This window comes from Anneissia japonica, unplaced genomic scaffold (genome assembly GCF_011630105.1).
Source record: "Anneissia japonica isolate Jap-2015-1 unplaced genomic scaffold, ASM1163010v1 scaffold1104_len307771_cov217, whole genome shotgun sequence".
Taxonomy (NCBI): Eukaryota; Metazoa; Echinodermata; class Crinoidea; order Comatulida; family Comatulidae; genus Anneissia; species Anneissia japonica.
This window is the reverse complement of record NW_022755771.1, coordinates 116,185-135,243: the sequence shown is the minus strand read 5'-3', so window position 1 is coordinate 135,243 and position 19,059 is coordinate 116,185. Positions and strand designations below refer to the sequence as shown.

General features: G+C 33.1%; 1 protein-coding gene across 1 annotated transcript in view; it reads right to left on the bottom strand.

Annotated features, from left to right (window-relative positions):
* Positions 1 to 15,660, bottom strand: part of LOC117123736 (rapamycin-insensitive companion of mTOR-like) — a gene marked incomplete in the record, with an annotated part of 25,934 nt that extends 10,274 nt beyond the window's left edge. Inside the window, 18 exon segments of the mRNA XM_033269742.1 lie at positions 409 to 650; positions 1,402 to 1,528; positions 1,705 to 1,919; positions 2,568 to 2,718; positions 3,135 to 3,181; positions 3,734 to 3,832; positions 4,175 to 4,346; positions 4,804 to 4,847; positions 6,798 to 6,878; positions 7,861 to 8,018; positions 8,279 to 8,366; positions 8,822 to 8,904; positions 8,995 to 9,062; positions 9,505 to 9,572; positions 10,165 to 10,334; positions 11,118 to 11,244; positions 15,425 to 15,516; positions 15,615 to 15,660. Coding sequence (XP_033125633.1) covers positions 409 to 650; positions 1,402 to 1,528; positions 1,705 to 1,919; positions 2,568 to 2,718; positions 3,135 to 3,181; positions 3,734 to 3,832; positions 4,175 to 4,346; positions 4,804 to 4,847; positions 6,798 to 6,878; positions 7,861 to 8,018; positions 8,279 to 8,366; positions 8,822 to 8,904; positions 8,995 to 9,062; positions 9,505 to 9,572; positions 10,165 to 10,334; positions 11,118 to 11,244; positions 15,425 to 15,516; positions 15,615 to 15,660 — 2,078 coding nt within the window.
* Positions 15,661 to 19,059: the final 3,399 nt, after the last annotated feature.

The following is a 19,059-nucleotide window of genomic DNA, read 5'->3' as shown; positions in this document are numbered from 1 at the left end:
CAAGAAATAAATTTTTTTGAAGGGGGGGGGGGGGGGGGGGAACAACATATTCAGAATAGATAAGTGAGTGGCGCTAATTTCAATATATGCATTGAAATTTTAAAATTTAGTGGCAAAAAGGGGGGGGTGCCCCCTACCCCTACTGGATTCGCCCCTGTAGATGGCAGCAGAGGGAATGCGTTCATAGCAAGTACGTTGAAGTGATTTTCTTAATACTATATCTCAATTTAGTTACAATATTTATATTTGTATATCATACTTGCTATCTCAACTATTTTCTCACTGACAGCCAATCCTTTGGTTGTACCACTGTAGACAGATGACACTGGATCTAATTGAATTATTTATTATTATAATTTATGGGACAATACATCTTTAATATTTAAAATAATTAAATGCTACAGATACCTTGTTAATAAAATGGTTCCTCTATCCCCCATGTGAAGCACAGTCGGTCTTATTTGAATAAGACTATGTAAATTAGCCTCATCTTCACAGGCTTCATCAATGATATCCACTGATTCAATAGCTATTGCTTTGTTCTTATCATACAGTTGCATCACCAGTAACTCCATTCCCCAGTTGTGGAAGTATGGGATTCTGGCACGCAGTAGTACACGCAAGTGATTTGTGGTGTATAATTTCACAGCCTAATAAAACAAAACATAAAAATAAAAATCAATGACGAATCCATAGTTAAACATGTGTCTGCTTGTTGTTATGATATTAATTAGTATATACAGTTTAAATTATTTTTTGATGTCTATTCAGTATTGGCCTGTATATTTTGATGTTTATTTAAGTATAGGAGTGATGTTTTACCTACCTGACGTGTTATCGTACCGAATACTCAGTACGTCTCCAAATACTTGTACATCCCAAATACATCACTCCTATGATATTTTCCTGAAGCAAACTCACATCGAAATAGCATTTGCAGTACCCGCTGCTATTTGGGGATCGGATTCAACACTAGCCACTAAGCACAAGCTCGGTAGTCTAGTGGTTATGGTGCCAGGCTAATTATCTTGAGGGTGTGGGATCGATTCCCACCCGAATCACTTGTAAAATATTTGGTTATGTACTGAGTATCCGGTATGATAACACATAAGGTAGGGCAAAACATCACTCCTATGATATTTTCCTGATGCAAACTCACATCAAAATATTTAAGTATAGTTTAATTAAGTCTTTTTAAAATATAATATTTACTGCCAGTGGAAAAAGAATTTCTATGTATCACATGTTACTTTAATAATAAATTATCTTGTATTTTGTATTATAATATTTTCCTCAGAATAAGATGGGAATAAACTGTTGAGACTAAAGTTTGATGTTAATATTAATGTTGAAATAGTCAATGCTGTTGTTTATAATTAAAAATAAGGTCTGAATAGTTACATGTACAGAGGATGTAAGCATCTTGGTTAAGATGACTCTGGCTAATCCGTCCCTTCGGTAGTCCAAACATGTGATGATTAAACGTAACAAACTGTCATGATTTGACAACGAACTCAAATCTAAAAAGCTAATCATCACAATAAAAATGTTATAAATCGTTATTAGAAGACAAGATAGCATATTTAATTAATTTTACTAATAAGTTTGCGATGCTCATAAAATTAATAACATTTTTTTTAAGCTAAATTATTAAGATGCACATATTTCTCAAGACAAATGAATTAATCAAGACTGTAAACATACCACTGGAATGCACCATGCTTTTCAAGAAGTTTCTCTCCTGTTAAACTGCTAGAAAGCTTTCCAAGAAACAGCAAATAATCCTGGCTCAATGTGGTGTGAAGATTGTGTGTACTGAATACTGCCTGCGCAGAAAGATTGTTCGCAGGAGATACAAGCACCTCTTCAAGACATTCTACAATGTCCTCCACAAGTTCTGATAGAATACGCTGATACTCCTACACACAACCATTTAAATATATTATATCATATCCATTTGTAAAAAATAGGCTCCAGCAGGAGCAGGTGTCTATGCCCTATACTGCCTTACTGTACAGGCAGTATGTTTACTAGTATCTACATGGGGATTCGGTTATCAGAAAATGTGTGGTGTTGTTTACGAGGGCAGGCCTTATATTCATTTTTATCTTTAGCTCATGACTCATCCCATCATTCCTCCATTACAATTTACACGATCTTACAGGGTTCACTGCTACTCAATAACATAGTGTCTAGCCCCCAAGGTGGCATAGACAAAAAAGCCCACCTCAATACAAGTATAATAGACTGAAATAGAATATTAGACCATGGAGTTATTAGTGAGAAAATAACCACTTGATAGGAAATCCTTTTGACAGGTCAAAACAAAAGTGTTCCCTTCTTTCTTAGCCCTGGAAACTTGTTGAAAGCATGGACGCACAAATAATGAGGTTTATTTTAATAGACAATGAACAAAAGGCAACCAATTACAATTAGAAGAACATGACCACTATGGTTTGACATTGAATTATGCAATCTTTAAAATCCTCAGTATAAAGTACATTTGAAGGGAATAATTAACTAAAAATTGCAGTTTTGATCAGATCTGAAATGTCTGTATACAATACCTCTTCACAGCTAGTAAGAAACTCAAAAAATTGAATTCCAACAATTGTATAACGTTGTAACTCATGACTTCTCGTCTTTAATTTGTCTAAAGGTATCCGACAGAAAAGGTTAGTTTGGGGCTTGTAGAAACAGGCAATATTTCTAAGGAATCTGTAACAGAGGCACAAAAAATGAATTAAGAGTTCTCTTTGTTATTTAAGATGGGCTCCAGAGGGAAGAAAGTTTTTGATATGTTTTACAACTGATTTACGAAACACTGAAGAGTTGTTCAAAAAAACAAACTTGGAGTCATTAATAAGACACACTTTTTAAATATTCTGTAAGTCTGTTATCTTAATAATCATTCTCGAGTTTTGTTGGTGTCTTAAAAATCAGTATCAAAATATTTCTTCCCTCTGCAGCCTGACTTATGTGCAATGCCATCAGCACCATTATTCTTAACATCAGTATGATACTTAACATACCAAACAATTGCATTGAACTACTAAGCTACAATTACAAATTACCATTAAGAATCTGTAATTTCATTTATTACAAAAGCATTATCAAGTACAATATAAACTTACTTAACAATATTTGGATCTTCGGATTTTTTAAGAACCACACTTGACCACTGGGAGTGAGAAACAAAAATGACAAAAATGAGATTGCAGTGCTGAATACAAACCAAAAATTAAAATAACAATATATATATATATATCTATGGTAATCCTGTTACAACTACCTAATAGCCTTTTCAATAAAAATTTAAAAATTAATAATTATAATAATAATAATAATAATAATAATGCATTTGCCTGATGATAGTGAACAAGATTGTGCTCAAAACATACAGGGGTCCAGCACCAAGGCAAAGCCAAGCTGTCAGTGAACACCCAGTGGAATTAATTAGGAAAATTATCTTTACAAAATAATGTCATTTCAATCCATACATGTTTAATTTAACATATAAATTAGCATGAGAGATAGTATTATGCTATTATATTTTACTACTGTACATCCAGGTCTTCATTTTACGAGTTCATTAGAGTTTCATGAATGTTCTTTTTATCTTTTAAACTATTTTAACATTTAAAAGTTGTATTTGTAAAGTGACATTAATCTGATGGTGAATAAAGAATTGAATTAAATAAACACAACCATCTTTCTATTTTAAATACTGTACCTTAAATATAGTGCTCAATAAGTCCCAATTCCACTTTGAGTATTCATCTGTCAAGACTTTGGTATTTTTAATAGACTGAACCAAACCATCTTCTGAATCCTAAAACATAAATAGTATTCATCTTTATTATTCAATTATTTCTGTTTCTGTGGATATTTCTCATTCAATGGATGATCAAGTTTCAGGGGACATTTCTGTTTCTGTGGATATTTCTCATTCAGTGGATGTTTCTCTGTCTGTGGATGATCAAGTTTCAGGGGACATTTCTGTTTCTGTGGATATTTCTCATTCAGTGGATGTTTCTCTGTGGATGATCAAGTTTCAGGGGACATTTCTGTTTTTGTGGATATTTCTCATTCAGTTGATGTTTCTCTGTCTGTGGATGATCAACTTTTAGTGGACATTTCTGTTTCTGTGGATGTTTCTGTTTCTTGATGTTACCTTGTTAAGAAATTGTTTTAAATCTTCCTTAGCTGATTTTTCCACCTTTCTGTCAGCTAGCGTGTCCCTCTGATGTGACAGAATGTGATCTAGAAACAGGCTGCTGGCAACGTTTCCTCGTTTCTTCACTTCATGGAGAGTGTTTAGATGATTAACAGCTGCATTGGCACGGCTGAATTCAAAGAAAAGGTTTAATAAGGTAATGATATATTTACAGAGTGTACCACGTTGTGGCTTTGGCTATTTCTTATCTTTGTACATAGCATATAATAATTCTTTATAAATAATATATATATCTATATTAGTATTTACAAGTAAATTAAACCCATAACTCGCTGTGGCATGTGCTGATGTTGACATCATCCCACCAATGGGTTCTTTAAAGTATACACTAGCCAGATGTGTATACTAGACCTCCATTAAGTCCTTATCCGAGAACCCTGCCTTACCGCTCGGCCACTCGAATCACAGTTTTTCTAGATGAGCAGCTGTACTGAGTTCAGTTGTAGAAATGAGAGCAATATAATACACAAATACTACATAATATATTACTAGAGAATTAAATTCTACACAATAACATTCTATTGTCTTATGTCAGGTAGACTAAACAATTTTAAAGAAAGACTTACTTTCTTTGCAGAGGTGAAATATGGAAAGCTGCTGCTAAGGACATCTTTTTAAGAAAACTTAAACATTTCAATGTCAATGAAAATATTCTCCTACTCTTCTACAAGGCTGTTATACAGAGTGTTCTGATGTTTAATTTAATTTGTTACTATGGTAACATGTTTGAATACAGTAAAAATAAATTTGAACGTGTTGTCAAAAGAGCAAATAAGTGCATTAATGGCGATAACGTCTTGCCTAGTGTTAAAGAACAATATTATAATCGTATTGAACAGAAAAGAGTGGCAGTTATGCAAGATGATATGCATCCACTAAGTTTATCCTTTAGGTCTAACTTAACGGGTAGATTAAGAGTACCCCCTAGAATAAGAACGGCACGCTACCGACTTTCTTTTGTTCCACAATGCATTTTTAATTATAATTACCATGTTATCCATCGATAAATAAATTTCTGGTCTGTCTCTGAGGTATCACAATAATAACAACACCCGAGAATGTCTTGCCACATTTCACATTATATATTGTTATTATATATTATTATTATTATTATTATTATTATTATTATTATTATTATTATTATTATTATATAATATCACTATATTTCATATCCGTGTTTTATTGTTGTCATGTTTATATTTTTGTTGCCATGAGAAAAACCAATTTCAAATTTTAATTTGACAATAAAGCTATCTTGTATCTTGTATCTTGTATCTTGTCAACCAAATGCTATGTAAAAACAACATACTCTAAGCAGGCTATTTGCCTACAATAAAACAAATGCTATGTCAACAACACTATACTGTTTTGTGAGAATTCTCGTGTCCTCTTATGTTTTATCTTAAATTGAGTAGGGTTTTTTATCTGTAATTTTCTGCTGTTATTGTTGTTATTGTTTTTGTTGTTTTCAGTATTGATATTATTATTAATAATATTACTGATAATATTTATTGTGATGAATTTTAACTTTTATATAATTATTGTTGTTTAATGATTTGTTGTTTTTGTTATTTTTATTATTAATATTATTATTATTAATTTTATTGCTGTTGTTAATTAATCAACCACGGACTCAAGGAAGAACAAATTTTTACAATTTCTCTTTGATATTGTATTTTCTATGTTGAATTTTGGTTTTTGCCGTGTATAAATAAAGAGATTATTATTATTATTATTATTACTCTCTTGCCTACAATAAAACGAAGACTATGCCAACAACAACATATTGTAAGCAGGCTATTTGCCTTCAAGGGAACAAACAACAAACACTATGTTAACAACATACTCTAAGCAGCTTTTTGCCTACAATGGAACAAACACTATGTTAACAACATACTCTTACTGCAATCAAACAAACACTATGTTAACAACAACATACTCTGGCTATTTGCTTACAATGAAATATAACATATTAACAACCAAATATTTTTAAACTTTATATCTATCTTTAAAGATATACTGACTGCCATGAATAAAATAAAATTGAAAATTTAATTCCATACATGAATTGCTTAATTAGTATATTTAAATAAATTAATAACTTTCAATTAAAAATCTAAATGAAAAAAAGCTATGGGCCACAACCCAAATTGAGGTCACTAAAATAGTTTGGAGGGTCGTATATGTAAAATAAAATAATTTAGCACTCCATGCTTGTTTATGTTAATCCAAGCTATATGACAGGGTTTCTCATTTTAATATTTTAATAATTTATACGACACAAGCAAGCGGTGAATAATAATTTGTGAGACCCAAAATCGACTGAATATACCATTCAAAACTCTAAATTGTCAGAGCTTTTAGGGGCTTCACTAACTGGACCCCTCCAAAAGTATCAGGGCAGAATGATCTGTTTTTGGTTGGAAATAGTAACGTATTTGATCCTTCTACATGAGATATTTGAATTTTTGATTGAATTTATGAGGTTTTCCCCCCACTTTTTTTTGCCAGAAGTATATCGTTAATGTTAAAAATATTAAATTTCCAATAAAATTATTACCATTTGAAGCAATTCCCCCAAAAGCACTGTTGCCATGGTGGCGAGATGATCACTACCAGATGTGATGACCTCTACAAGACTCTGAAAAGAGATATCAAATGTTTTGTTTATTTTTTTTCAAATCTTTATTTCAGCAATCAAAAGCCATACAAAATTTGAAATACAAAACAAAAAGAACATAAAAAATGCAAAAAAAACAAAAAAAACCCAAATAGAACTGTATACACTAAACCCTGAGAATTATCATCCATTTTGAATGAAGCACTGATTCTCTAAGGCAGTACTGATAAACGGTTTTAACTAAATTGCTTGTACTCTTTTCCAATCTACACATAAAATTATAGCATCTATACATTATATTTATACATGGTTTTCATTAATTATTCAGTTTTATAACATTTTTATTGCTTTTTAGACCATTTAATTACAAATTAATCCCTATTCCTCCAAGGAATAGTAATATGTTCCTGGTGGGATTGGGATTGCCTGCTATTGCATTAATATTGCATAAACACTTAAGCATGTGGACCCAATGACCGCGAAAAACATGGTATCTTAAAGGAAAGGTACATAAATGCCAAATAACAAATATTTGTACCCTATAATACAAATTGACCAGTTACACTAATTAAGTTGGCATTCACAATTATCAATCTTTAGGTCTGTAAAATGATTTCAAAAAGAAAACAAATGCACTTTACATTTATTGACCCCACCTTCAAAAAACATCTTGTCTAAAAGAGTAAGAACACAAGCAGTGTAACCAACCAAAATCTTGTATCGTGCAACTGAAATCCCAAACTGGCAAAATAGTTTCATCTGGTTTCCAATATGTAAGTTCCACAGGGACATGTCTTAAAATAAGCCAATACTCACTGTGACCGGGGCAACAGCAAGCAGACCATATCTATTTGATGAAGCTGACAGCTGGGCAAAACTGTGATTCACAAAATAGCAGTGAGTTTTGGTTTATTTTAAGAAATTTCGCTATGGAAACCAAAAGCCTTACAGCTTTCTCTTAAGAGCAATAATATACTACAATATGTTGTATGTTTTACTGTACCTCTAGTAACCCAACATTGATGAAAGCAGACATCAACAATGCTTGGTGATTTTCTACAAGGTTTGTCCTAGAAGATGCCAAGTGAGGAAGTATCACCTTTGCTTCTTCAACAACAAAACCCTCTGATAACGACCATGTTGGTTGCCAATGAGATGGATCTAAAAAGAATAAACACAAACAATGATAGAGGTTTGTAGGGTATCATTTGCAAATGGTTAGCATATATTTTTTAACTCCACTGACCACACTTTCAAATTTGCTTTTCTCGCACCCATTAATTATTTGCATGACCACAACCGTTCTTGCCTACACTTTGCCCACGCCTTAGCTTTGCTACACATTGTTAGTCTTCTAATTATTGCCGCCATGGTTTTTTTATGGCCATCTGAACAAGTTATTCAAATGCAATGTATATTACCTGCTGACACAATAGCTAAAGAGAAATCATCAGTCCAGTCCGGGACAGGTAAATGGAACAGATGGAAAATCAATGTCATAATATGTTTCTAAACAGACAAAGAAAACTGGACATGATTCATGTTGAAGTGACAATGAAGCAGTACATTTTAGTAATACATGTAAGGTTGTACCATATAACATTAGCAACATAAGGCATATTATAAGAATTTTTTTTTTAAACATTTACGTATTTAAACTTTTTTTCTTCATTTTATTCAATATTTGATATGCAGCATATGCTGAATAAATAATAAGCAATAAAATGGATTAAAAAGACACAAAACTACATTAACTGAAGAAATCTGCCTGATCAAGAGTTAGTCCACACCAAACTTAATGTTATGCATCAATATTTTTATTTATCCACATTACATATGTTATAAAATTTTATATTAGCCTTATCAAGAAGTGTCTCCAAATTTAATGTAATGACAAATACTATATCTGCCCCAGCAAGAAGTTTTTTCCAATATTAATGTCATACAACTTTCCACAAACTTACTCTAGTTTCTTCATTTGGAATACAGAGAATATTAAGCAATGAATGGAGACCACCACAATCTGGTTTACAAAGTCTTATCATACCTGTAAGAGACAAACAAATGCATTAACATTTATTTAAGTCTGAAAGATAGACGACAGGATTAATATTACCTTCTATTCACAATTTCTTACCAGGCCATGAGCGAAGCATTGAAATAATTGCTAATCTGCTAGATTTAAACATAGCTTCTCTCTCCTCACTAAAAAAAAAAACAAGGGAGAAAAAATATTTCAAGTTAATCAAATTATAATTCATTTAAACATATATTATATATAGATTCTAATTTTGTATAGTCCTACTAATTGTGTAAATAAAATATTATGAAATACTTGATTTGTAAATACCATGAAATTCCCATTTCTTCATATTATTCGCTTCTTTTTTATCTATTTTTTTTAATATACTTTCAATAATATATTTTTTAATAGTTAATATACAACTACAAAATATTTTCATAAATATTTACAATGGGGCTGAAGAACAATGATTGTTACTACTGTACGTGGAAATCCGATTTGTTTTGATTCTAAAGCTCACTAATTTGGTACTATTTAAGCAACATAGTTGGATATAATGTAAAACTAATATAATCTACTGTATAATTATTGTCAAAATATTACATGTAGAATTTGCATGCATACCTTGGCTGTTGCTCAGAGACCTCCCCTGTATGTTTGTAGTTCAAATCTGTAAAAGGAGCTAAGATTTGCTGAAAGATAAAAATAATATTCATGGTATACAATAGCATACTTTACAAAAGGAGTTTACACTGTGAAAATAATACTGCACTCAGTGCTTAATATGTCCCCAATTAAGTTGTAAACATTTGATTTTAAAGTCGAACCTAACCCTCTGGAGCTAGTAACCTGTTATCATACCACCAAACCACAGAGCTTACGCTGGTGGATGGAAATTAATCTCAATGATATCACGGCAAAGTCTGTGTCAAAAAATATTTTACAGAACCCAACATGGTTATAAATTGTTTTTATTTATTTATTCTATTTCATTCGCATCCAAAAGCGAGTAACTTGCCAATTACAGGATGGAAGACGCTTAAACAAAGTCTCCACTCCCTAAGGCTTACAGAGTGGAGTTGTTTTCCAGTAAACAATTTTCTGTTAGTTTTACAACCCTAAAAATTGAATTAGGCTGATACAGCTTTATAGGGTTGAAATATTTGTTGTGGTTTGGTGTAGATAATTAATTGGGCTCTGTATTAGGTTTATCTGCAGTAAGTATATGCAGTATATATTTTAGGTAAGGCACAGAACTGTACTGTACATGCAGATTGTACTTACCTCTACATCCAGACTAGAGCGAAGGTGACACCTGGTATGTGGGAAGTTCAGGAGGTGCATGATGGTCATTATTACAGACTCATTGATCCTGTCAATCTGTGAGTCTAAGATGTTGCGTATAAGAGTAGCAATACCTCCAGCTTGTGCAAATACGTCAGTGTTTGTAATTGCTGTGGGGATACACAATACAGTTGTTTATTTGTTCAAGTTGCTCCTAATCTTTCTAAGCTATGATAGATTTATCACAATGCTATACACAGTTTGTTTTATGTTGACATTAATGTTTAAGCATGAACAAATAAAATCATGTGTTAATACTATTTTATTATGTGTATTCTTATTTGTATTGAAAGGTACAGTAGCAGCTTTGTCTGATTAGTTGCTGCTTCAATTTTATCAATTTCATCACATTTTTGGTTAATGTACTCATTTTCTATGTCACCTAGTTTTTTAATATTAATTTTTTTTTGACAAGAATGGAATGGGATTAAATCTGTAATTGGTGAAGACACAGCCCATGATACAAGTATGTACGGTATGTATAATTACAGAGATTGTGCATGTTTACTTGCTATAATCCATCACAATTGTTAAAAGATGCATGTATTGTAGGTTTACTTATATCTATATGCAGGGGAAGACTTGGGCCCCCCCCCCCCTTTTAGAAAGTAAAAAAAAAAAAAAAAAGAAAGAAAAAGAAAATATTGATCGCTCAAAACGCATCAGAAGTTATTATCAGCCATCTAGGTAACACAAATTCCAAATTTCGCGGAGGCATGCCTACAGACCCTGAGGGTGGTATTATCTTGATCAGCCTTGCTTTCGATTCATCTTTTGGACACCTCTGGATCCGCCCCTAATCTGCTTCAAGTATTTAGTACTTGTTGTGGACATATGGCTTTATTGCTGTGCTGCAATCTTCACACTACAGTATATTTGTTGTGAGAACTTACCTAACTCACACAACGTTGCTAGACAAGCACGCTGCATTCGATCTCTTTCAGATTCACCGTCGTTGGCAATAGCAACCAAAACATTTGCTATGGATTGTGGAAACAGTTCTGGAGCTACAGCAATAATCTAAAATGATGTATATTTTATTTAGTTTTAATTCTAAAAATGTATATTTTAAAGATCAATAAAGTAGCCCTGAAAATTTAGTGTGTTTAAACTCTGAATGGAATTAAATGTAAACTGAATTCTACTTGTTAATTTACATTTTGTACATCTAGATATCAAATGGACTACATAGAGAAGCTGTCTGAATATAAATTAATGAATCATTCAAGACCCAGATACAAACAAATGAGCTCACTCAGTCTGTACGTAAGCCAATGCATCCTCAACTCAGTGTAAATGGAAGTCAACATTCATTAAATCAACAGGATGCATGCAAGCCACCTTGCTATGCACTGTTAAGCCTGCCAAGAATACAACTGCATGAGCACACCTTATTTATGTGTGCTCAGGGAGTCGAGGCCTGTTGCCACCTGGCCCGTTACCAGGCCTTTGCCACCCTACCCGTTGCCACCCAGTACTTTGACACCCGGCCCGTTGCCACCCAGCCCATTGCCAACCGGCCACAGCGCCTGTTGCCATCCCTAGTGTGGGAAAAAGCTGAATGGCCTGGAAGCCAAAAGGCAGGGTGAAAACGGGCCAGAACACATACCTGTATGGCCCATATCAATTTGAATACAGTTGAAAATGTACTGAATATAAAATTTGTTATTTTCTTAAAACTGAATCTTAAATCTTTATTTTAGCTCTTCCCCTTGACTCCGTCAGGGGTTTTTCGCCGACCTCCATAAACCAGTTGGTACATTTTTGCAAATCCATGCACCTCCCTCCCCCCCTCCACCTCAATGGCAATCATGGCTAAGGCCCTTGTGCTAAATATACCATTGATAAACTCACTGTCCATTTGAATGCACTGTACACTATAGCTATCCTAGCTATGCAATCCACATGTGGAAATCTCTACCTATGTCAACATAACAAACAATCGAGTATTGGGATATGTGAAGGAAATTAATAATTTCCATAAATTAAGATGTGTCTACTTGAAAGCACGGGGCTTGTTTATACAAGAGAATTTGACACAGTTTTGACAGCCTAACAAGATACATATGCTTCAATTAACTTAATTACAACATATGGAACATTTGACAAGAATTTAGCTGTTTGTTATCTGGCTACGAGGCTGTTTAAAAGTGACCTAGAAATGAAAGAACAATACCCTCAACCAGACAAACAACATGTCATCAATAGATAATAGATAATGCTACACTATACTATACTATATAGGACTTAGTAGAGTAGACATACTTCTTGAGAACTAGATGATAGCTTTAAAATGTCTTCAAAGTCTTTTATACTGTTCACAGCCTTTTTTTTTTTTAAAGCAAAGACTAGTTATTATTAATTTGAAATAGACAGTGGCTAGGAATACAGTATCATAAGCTTTCACGGTAATGTTGATTGTCCCTAGCTGTTGCCAACCTTAACCATGACCGAGACCAATGCTACAACACCTCAGACACTTTAAAATATGTGGGTCATATAGTTGGATGTGGCTTTATACTTTTTAGAAGGGCAAAATCTAGATGTAAACAGAAAAATAAAGTAATAAAAGAAAGCCACATTCATTGATTAATAAGAAAAATTATAGCTTCCTCCTAGAAAGCTTAAAAAAATAAGCTGTGGATAGCGAGTACCTGTGTCACAATTGTAGCCGACTAAGCGTTAAGATCGCTTACTATAGACCACACAGTTATTTATACAGTTGCAGGATATCAATCAGGAGGTGTACTGTTTTAATACAAATGGTCCTATCTGTCTCTTATACACATCTAGATGTGTATAAGAGACAGGTCTACCTCTGTTTGGCCAGCCACATTAGAATTTTCAAGTTCAACTGTTTTTCTTTCAGTGAAATTTACGTCTTTTCTGAACACAACCATTTTGTTTAGTAACTATCGACTGTATCAATTATTCAGTACTCTGACATCCAAATGCATACTAACAACAAGATCAATAATTCTAAATCTAAAAGTTCCATCTAGGATTAGAACAATAATCCATCCTGTTGTGTTCCATGAAGGCTAGGAAATAAGAAAAACAGTACTAAATCCTTAACAAATAGTTTTCAAAATATTATGGAAAAAATGAACAACAAATGGCTTAGCTCTGTGTGTATTTAAAAAAATCCTCAGAATATTTAGTGCAAAACAGTATCTTCTGTACATGTGTAGGCATCATCTGTTTGCAGAATCCAAAATAAGTTTCAAGGCAAAAGACAATTGAATAAGCATCAGAGTCAGCGACGTCTGAAAACAGCAAACAGGCTTTGACTGCAACTGCAGAGAATTTTCATAGGAAATACAGGTCCCAGCAGTGTTTTTTCCTTTGGTTCAAGGTGGCTAAATTATAATAAACCAGCTGATGTAAGTTTTCTACAATAATCTCAGCTAACTTTCAAAGTGTTTCTGCCATTTTCTATTGTGGTAAACCATAGAGATTACAATAATACCCTCATGATTAAGTTAACATGTTGAGATGATGTTAGCAACGGCTACATAGATTCAGTAATCAGGCTGTTGATCCACCAACACCAATAACTTGATGGTGTGACCTTTGCTCTGGGCAGGGTACCTACTATCTCTTTTATCATGCATTTATATTCATTGTCAATATTTGTTACTATGATATTCCTAACTACTGTATACTGCAGTTAAATTCCAGGCCACAATCCACCAAGATGCCTTTGTTCTATACATTTAAACCTATTTGGTTTTTATCCTTTAAAAACATTTTGTGTGGGACAATTTATGAGCTGGGCTAGAAAAAACACCATAGATTTCAATAAATAATATTATTATGATTAACAAACTTTTGGCACAGTTCACATGCTAATTCAAGACCACTTCCAGGGCCTAGAAATTTCTGGTGTTCTCAAGGTTTGGTCACTAATTAGAAACACAAAATAAATGATAGTCACACTAAGATTGTAAGACCAATGCTATAAGTAAAAATAAATAAATAATAAATAAATAAATAATAGTAATAAATAATAAATAATAAATAAATAAAATCTTTAACTAAGACCGCGCCCAAGTATTGGAAACAAACAGTCACCCACGTGTGATCACGCAAGTGTGATTTTTGATTGCTGATGTGTGTACTTGTTGTAGGTTATACACATACAAAAAATCTCATAAATTTGTGAAATTACTGACAAAAATAAAGTTTCTACAGTACAGCCTTTTTTTTTTTTAAAGCAAAGACTAGTTATTATTAATTTGAAATAGACAGTGGCTAGGAATACAGTATCGTAAGCTTTCACGGTAATGTTGATTGTCCCTAGCTGTTGCCAACCTTAACCTTCTTTTATCATGACCGAGACCAATGCTACAACACCTCAGACACTTTAAAATATGTGGGTCATATAGTTGGATGTGGCTTTATACTTTTTAGAAGGGCAAAATCTAGATGTAAACAGAAAAATAAAGTAATAAAAGAAAGCCACATTCATTGATTAATAAGAAAAATTATAGCTTCCTCCTAGAAAGCTTAAAAAATAAGCTGTGGATATAGCGAGTACCTGTGTCACAATTGTAGCCGACTAAGCGTTAAGATCGCTTACTATAGACCACACAGTTATTTATACAGTTGCAGGATATCAATCAGGAGGTGTACTGTTTTAATACAAATGGTCCTATTTTGTGATACAAAATTACAGTTTAAAAATTAACACGTTGCATATTAATAAAATTGAAAAGAAACCTAATTACAATTTACAAATATGATAAAAAGCTTCATCTAAAACAGAGGATACATACTTTGTTAAAGTACATTGAAAAAGTTAAAATCACAAGTACAGTAAATAAGGTAATAAAATTATTGATAAAAAAAAGCCTTAATCAAATAAATATTAAAATTAGGCCTACTAAAATTCAGTAGTACTGTAGGACCCTAGGTAGTAAAAAGATTACCAAAATTGTTTTAATGTAGGCCTAAACAAACTTAGACTGAGGGCCTAGGGCTTCGTGTTTGACTTCAAGTTTGAAGTGTTGCGGAGCAACCTACCAAAGTCAAAGCTTAGTCATAGCATTGATATTACAAGTGAGCCTGTAGCTATATATAGGCCCTAGACTAGTTTGCCTACTCTCTACTTCCTACCAAGCCCAGGACCTCTAGGCTGAGTAAGGGCTGTCCCAATTGGATTTCTTCTCTTTTGATTTGAGTTTACCGTACGGTGTACCTCTTCTAGCCTAGCCTTGGCCCTAAGCTTGACTCCAGTCTTACCTTTTCTTAGATCTAATTGCACCTCTGTATCTCCACTATCGTGACGACCTGTCAGACAGAAATAGGATGTTAAGTTTCTTGAACAATTACACACAAATCATCTTTTCAAAATATACAGAAATATATGAATACATAATTATACCAACCTCTTCCTCTCCGAGAGGACCGAATTCGTAACATGGGCGCCGCCATGTTAATAGGAAGTACTTGCGCATGCGTATATTGAGTAGACTAATATGGATGATAAACAAACAATTCAACAATTACCAATGAATGGCAATTCAATATCAATAATAATATAAATCATAATCATCATAATGATAATCATAATGATTACAAATACTAATGACTCTCTTGAATTTTCGGTTTCTAAAATTGGGTCCGACAAGGTTGTTGGTGTAGGAGTCCTATGTCACCATTAGTAGGCAAATAGGAATAAATTAATCATCATTAATAATAATAATAATATTTAATTATCATTAATTATTTTCATTTTTGTTAAAATGCTGTTTCTTCTGGATGTTCTTTTCTTACCTTGTTTGCATGCCCTCCGTTTTTTTTAAATTGTATTTTAATATTCGATACGGATTTGTTTACATTTTGTGGCGATTCTTCGCTGTTGGAGGAAATAAGCAGAAATAAATAAAGGTAATAATAATGATATTGAAATGTTATTCAAAAAGGCTACAGATTAATTTCATTCATAAAAATCAATTATTAGTAACTGACAATTTTAACGGAGTTCCAATAGGCCTACTGCGATTTGCCTTTCCCACATTCTTCTGTATGATCAAGGGTAGACCTACCTTAAAAAATATCTTTAAAGACGTAAAGCACCCGAACACACGTACCTTGTGCCGCCGCATTTATCTGTAGCTCCCCTGTTAAATCTAGATCGGAAGCGATTCATAAAAAGGTACTACTACGTCCAGACCCAATATCTTGAAAATGTACTACACATTCAACACCAATAGCAACAAAGAGAAGTTAAATCTCGCCGATTTTGCTTCTAAAATAATTAATTTTAGTTAAGCTTTTATAATTTTTGCACCAAGAGATACTACTTTATTAGATTTTAGTGTGTTCTTTTCACCGTTTTATTCTTTGTGTTATTAAGAATGAGATTAACTGTTCTCTCCCGAAAGGAGTCCGAGAAATAAAAGTATATTGTCTATGTGGAGCTCGGATGGATATCAGTGGCGGATTCAAAGGGCCTACCGCCCCCACCCCCCAACCCTAAATTGTTCAAATTGAAAGAAAAAATTGAGAAAACGATAAAAAAAAAAAAAATTCTACTGAAATTTTGAGTATAAGAGTACCATTTCCGGCCACCTAGAGGTGCCATAATTATACATTTTCGTAACCCAGCCCCAACCACCGCGGTAGTATAGACCCTATATCTTTGAAAGTCCCTCTCTGGCCTTCCTCTATTTCAAACGTCTCCGCCATTGGATATGGTCTCCAATCAAAATAACTTTTGCCCTTTAAATAAGAGGCCCTTCTTAGCAGGGTAATTGATAAGCACACACCGTTGGCCCAAATTCACTCTTCTCCCCATTGAACACAATTGTGAATTTTATGAATTTCCAGAGGTATACACTTTTATATTGTTTAAATGATGTTTGTTTATGTTAAATTAATATAATTCATTTTTTATGTTAAACCTCAATCATATTTTATCAGTGATGATTGCAATAAACATTTTCGTATTCGTATAAAGTTGTTTCGTATTCGTAAAACGAGTCTGATGATTATCTCAATACACTATAACGAGAATATTTATTAAAAGAAAACTCAGATGACATTAAGACAAACGAAAGGTGAGATGATGTTCAAAATCATCCCTCAGGTTGTCACTTTTTAAGCCTCATCTTGGATTAGAACATTAACTTTCTGATACGCTGACCTTGAGGTGGCTATATTGAAAATACAAACTTAAATCAAATAGGGGCCTACCCTACCAATAAGTTTTAAAATATCAAGTTGGTTTGAAAAGTGCGTACCCAGTGGAATTAAGATGAGAATATCCGTAATTACCTTTTAGTCTGCCCAGTACTAATATACCTACTGACGAATTTCTACCATGAAAAATTTATACGTTACAGTGTAATGCATTTATTAAAACAAACGATGATTTCGAAATCCAATATTTTTCATTTCTTATTTTTGGGCTGTTTATCATTGTTATTACTTAGCAGAATTTTTTTTTAAATTATTAATATTTCTTTAGGCACACAATACATGTGCCAAGGATTGTCAAGAGCGAATATATCACTATCCTACTGTAGGTGACAATCTTCGACAAGTTGACAATTACCTTCACTTGACAGTTTGAAGTCACTACTCAAAACGCACCTTTTTTTAATAATCTCTCTTTTTTTTTTAATCGATTGAGTTTTGGAAAAGGATTATACAGCACCCAAAAACAAACAAAAAAAAAAAAAGAAAAAAAGAAAAAAAAAAAGAAAAGAAAAAAAAAACACCTGGAACCAACATGGCTGCCAAAACACCATTCCTTTTTTTTCACTATAATCCTATCTTTAGAAACGTCACTCTCATTGGGAAATATCAAGAAGTCTCGATTTAAAACAAAAATAAAAAGCCATTTAAAGTCAAATTTGTAATAGGTTATTGCAGGGAGTTGTTACTATAACAACTCCCTGGTTATTGTTATATTTATTGTGTTTTTGTTGATGCGATGTTGGGGTCCACCCTGCCTTTGTCGCTGGGATGTATAGGCCTATTTACTGGTGTACAGTATTTAGATTATAAGTCTATAATATATAACTAGCTGAGTACGGTTAAATCACTAGAACCTTTACATACTGTACCAGATTTCAAAGTGTTCATTGTGATTATGGACAACACAACAATTATATGGCTATAGGTCCATCACTGATCGTGAAGACGTCACATTCATCATCATCATCATCATCATCCTCATTGCATCGTTTCTGTTGTACGTGTCGAATATCTGAGAGATTATACAATTCAAGACTACTTAATATATGCATATTTGTGAATACCTCATAGCTTTTTATCATCTTAACGAGTCTGAAAAAGAAGAAAAAACAACACACTGTATCTTATTTGGCAGTTAATCCAAAAATCTTTGATAAATACATTGTTTTTAAATTTAATCATTTAAATGATAGCAGTTCCAGTATTTTACGATACACTGTACAATGGTAGAAGACTGCAGGCCCGTAACCAGGGGGGGGGGGGGTTCGGACGAACCCTGCCGTTTGCTAGCTGGCTCCGCTTGGATTGGCAAAAAAAAAAACTCGAAAGAAGATTGCTTAAACTTAAAAAAAAAAAAAAAAAAAACAATCCTGTTCAAATAATCTTTATAGACAATAGCAACTTTTATTACAAGTTTCAAGATGGAACTCTTATTTACGTGGTCAGCACAATTGGTTGGTCGTTAACATCTTTAAAAGGCTCCACTTTTTTCAAAATTTGAACCCCCTCAAAAAATCCTAGTTACGGGCCTGGACTGGACAGTTGAAATCTAGCGAATCATCCGTTTGAGTCTGCGATAACAATTTTCCTGGACGTTTGAGGCAGTGAGAATTGTTATCGCTCTGGCCA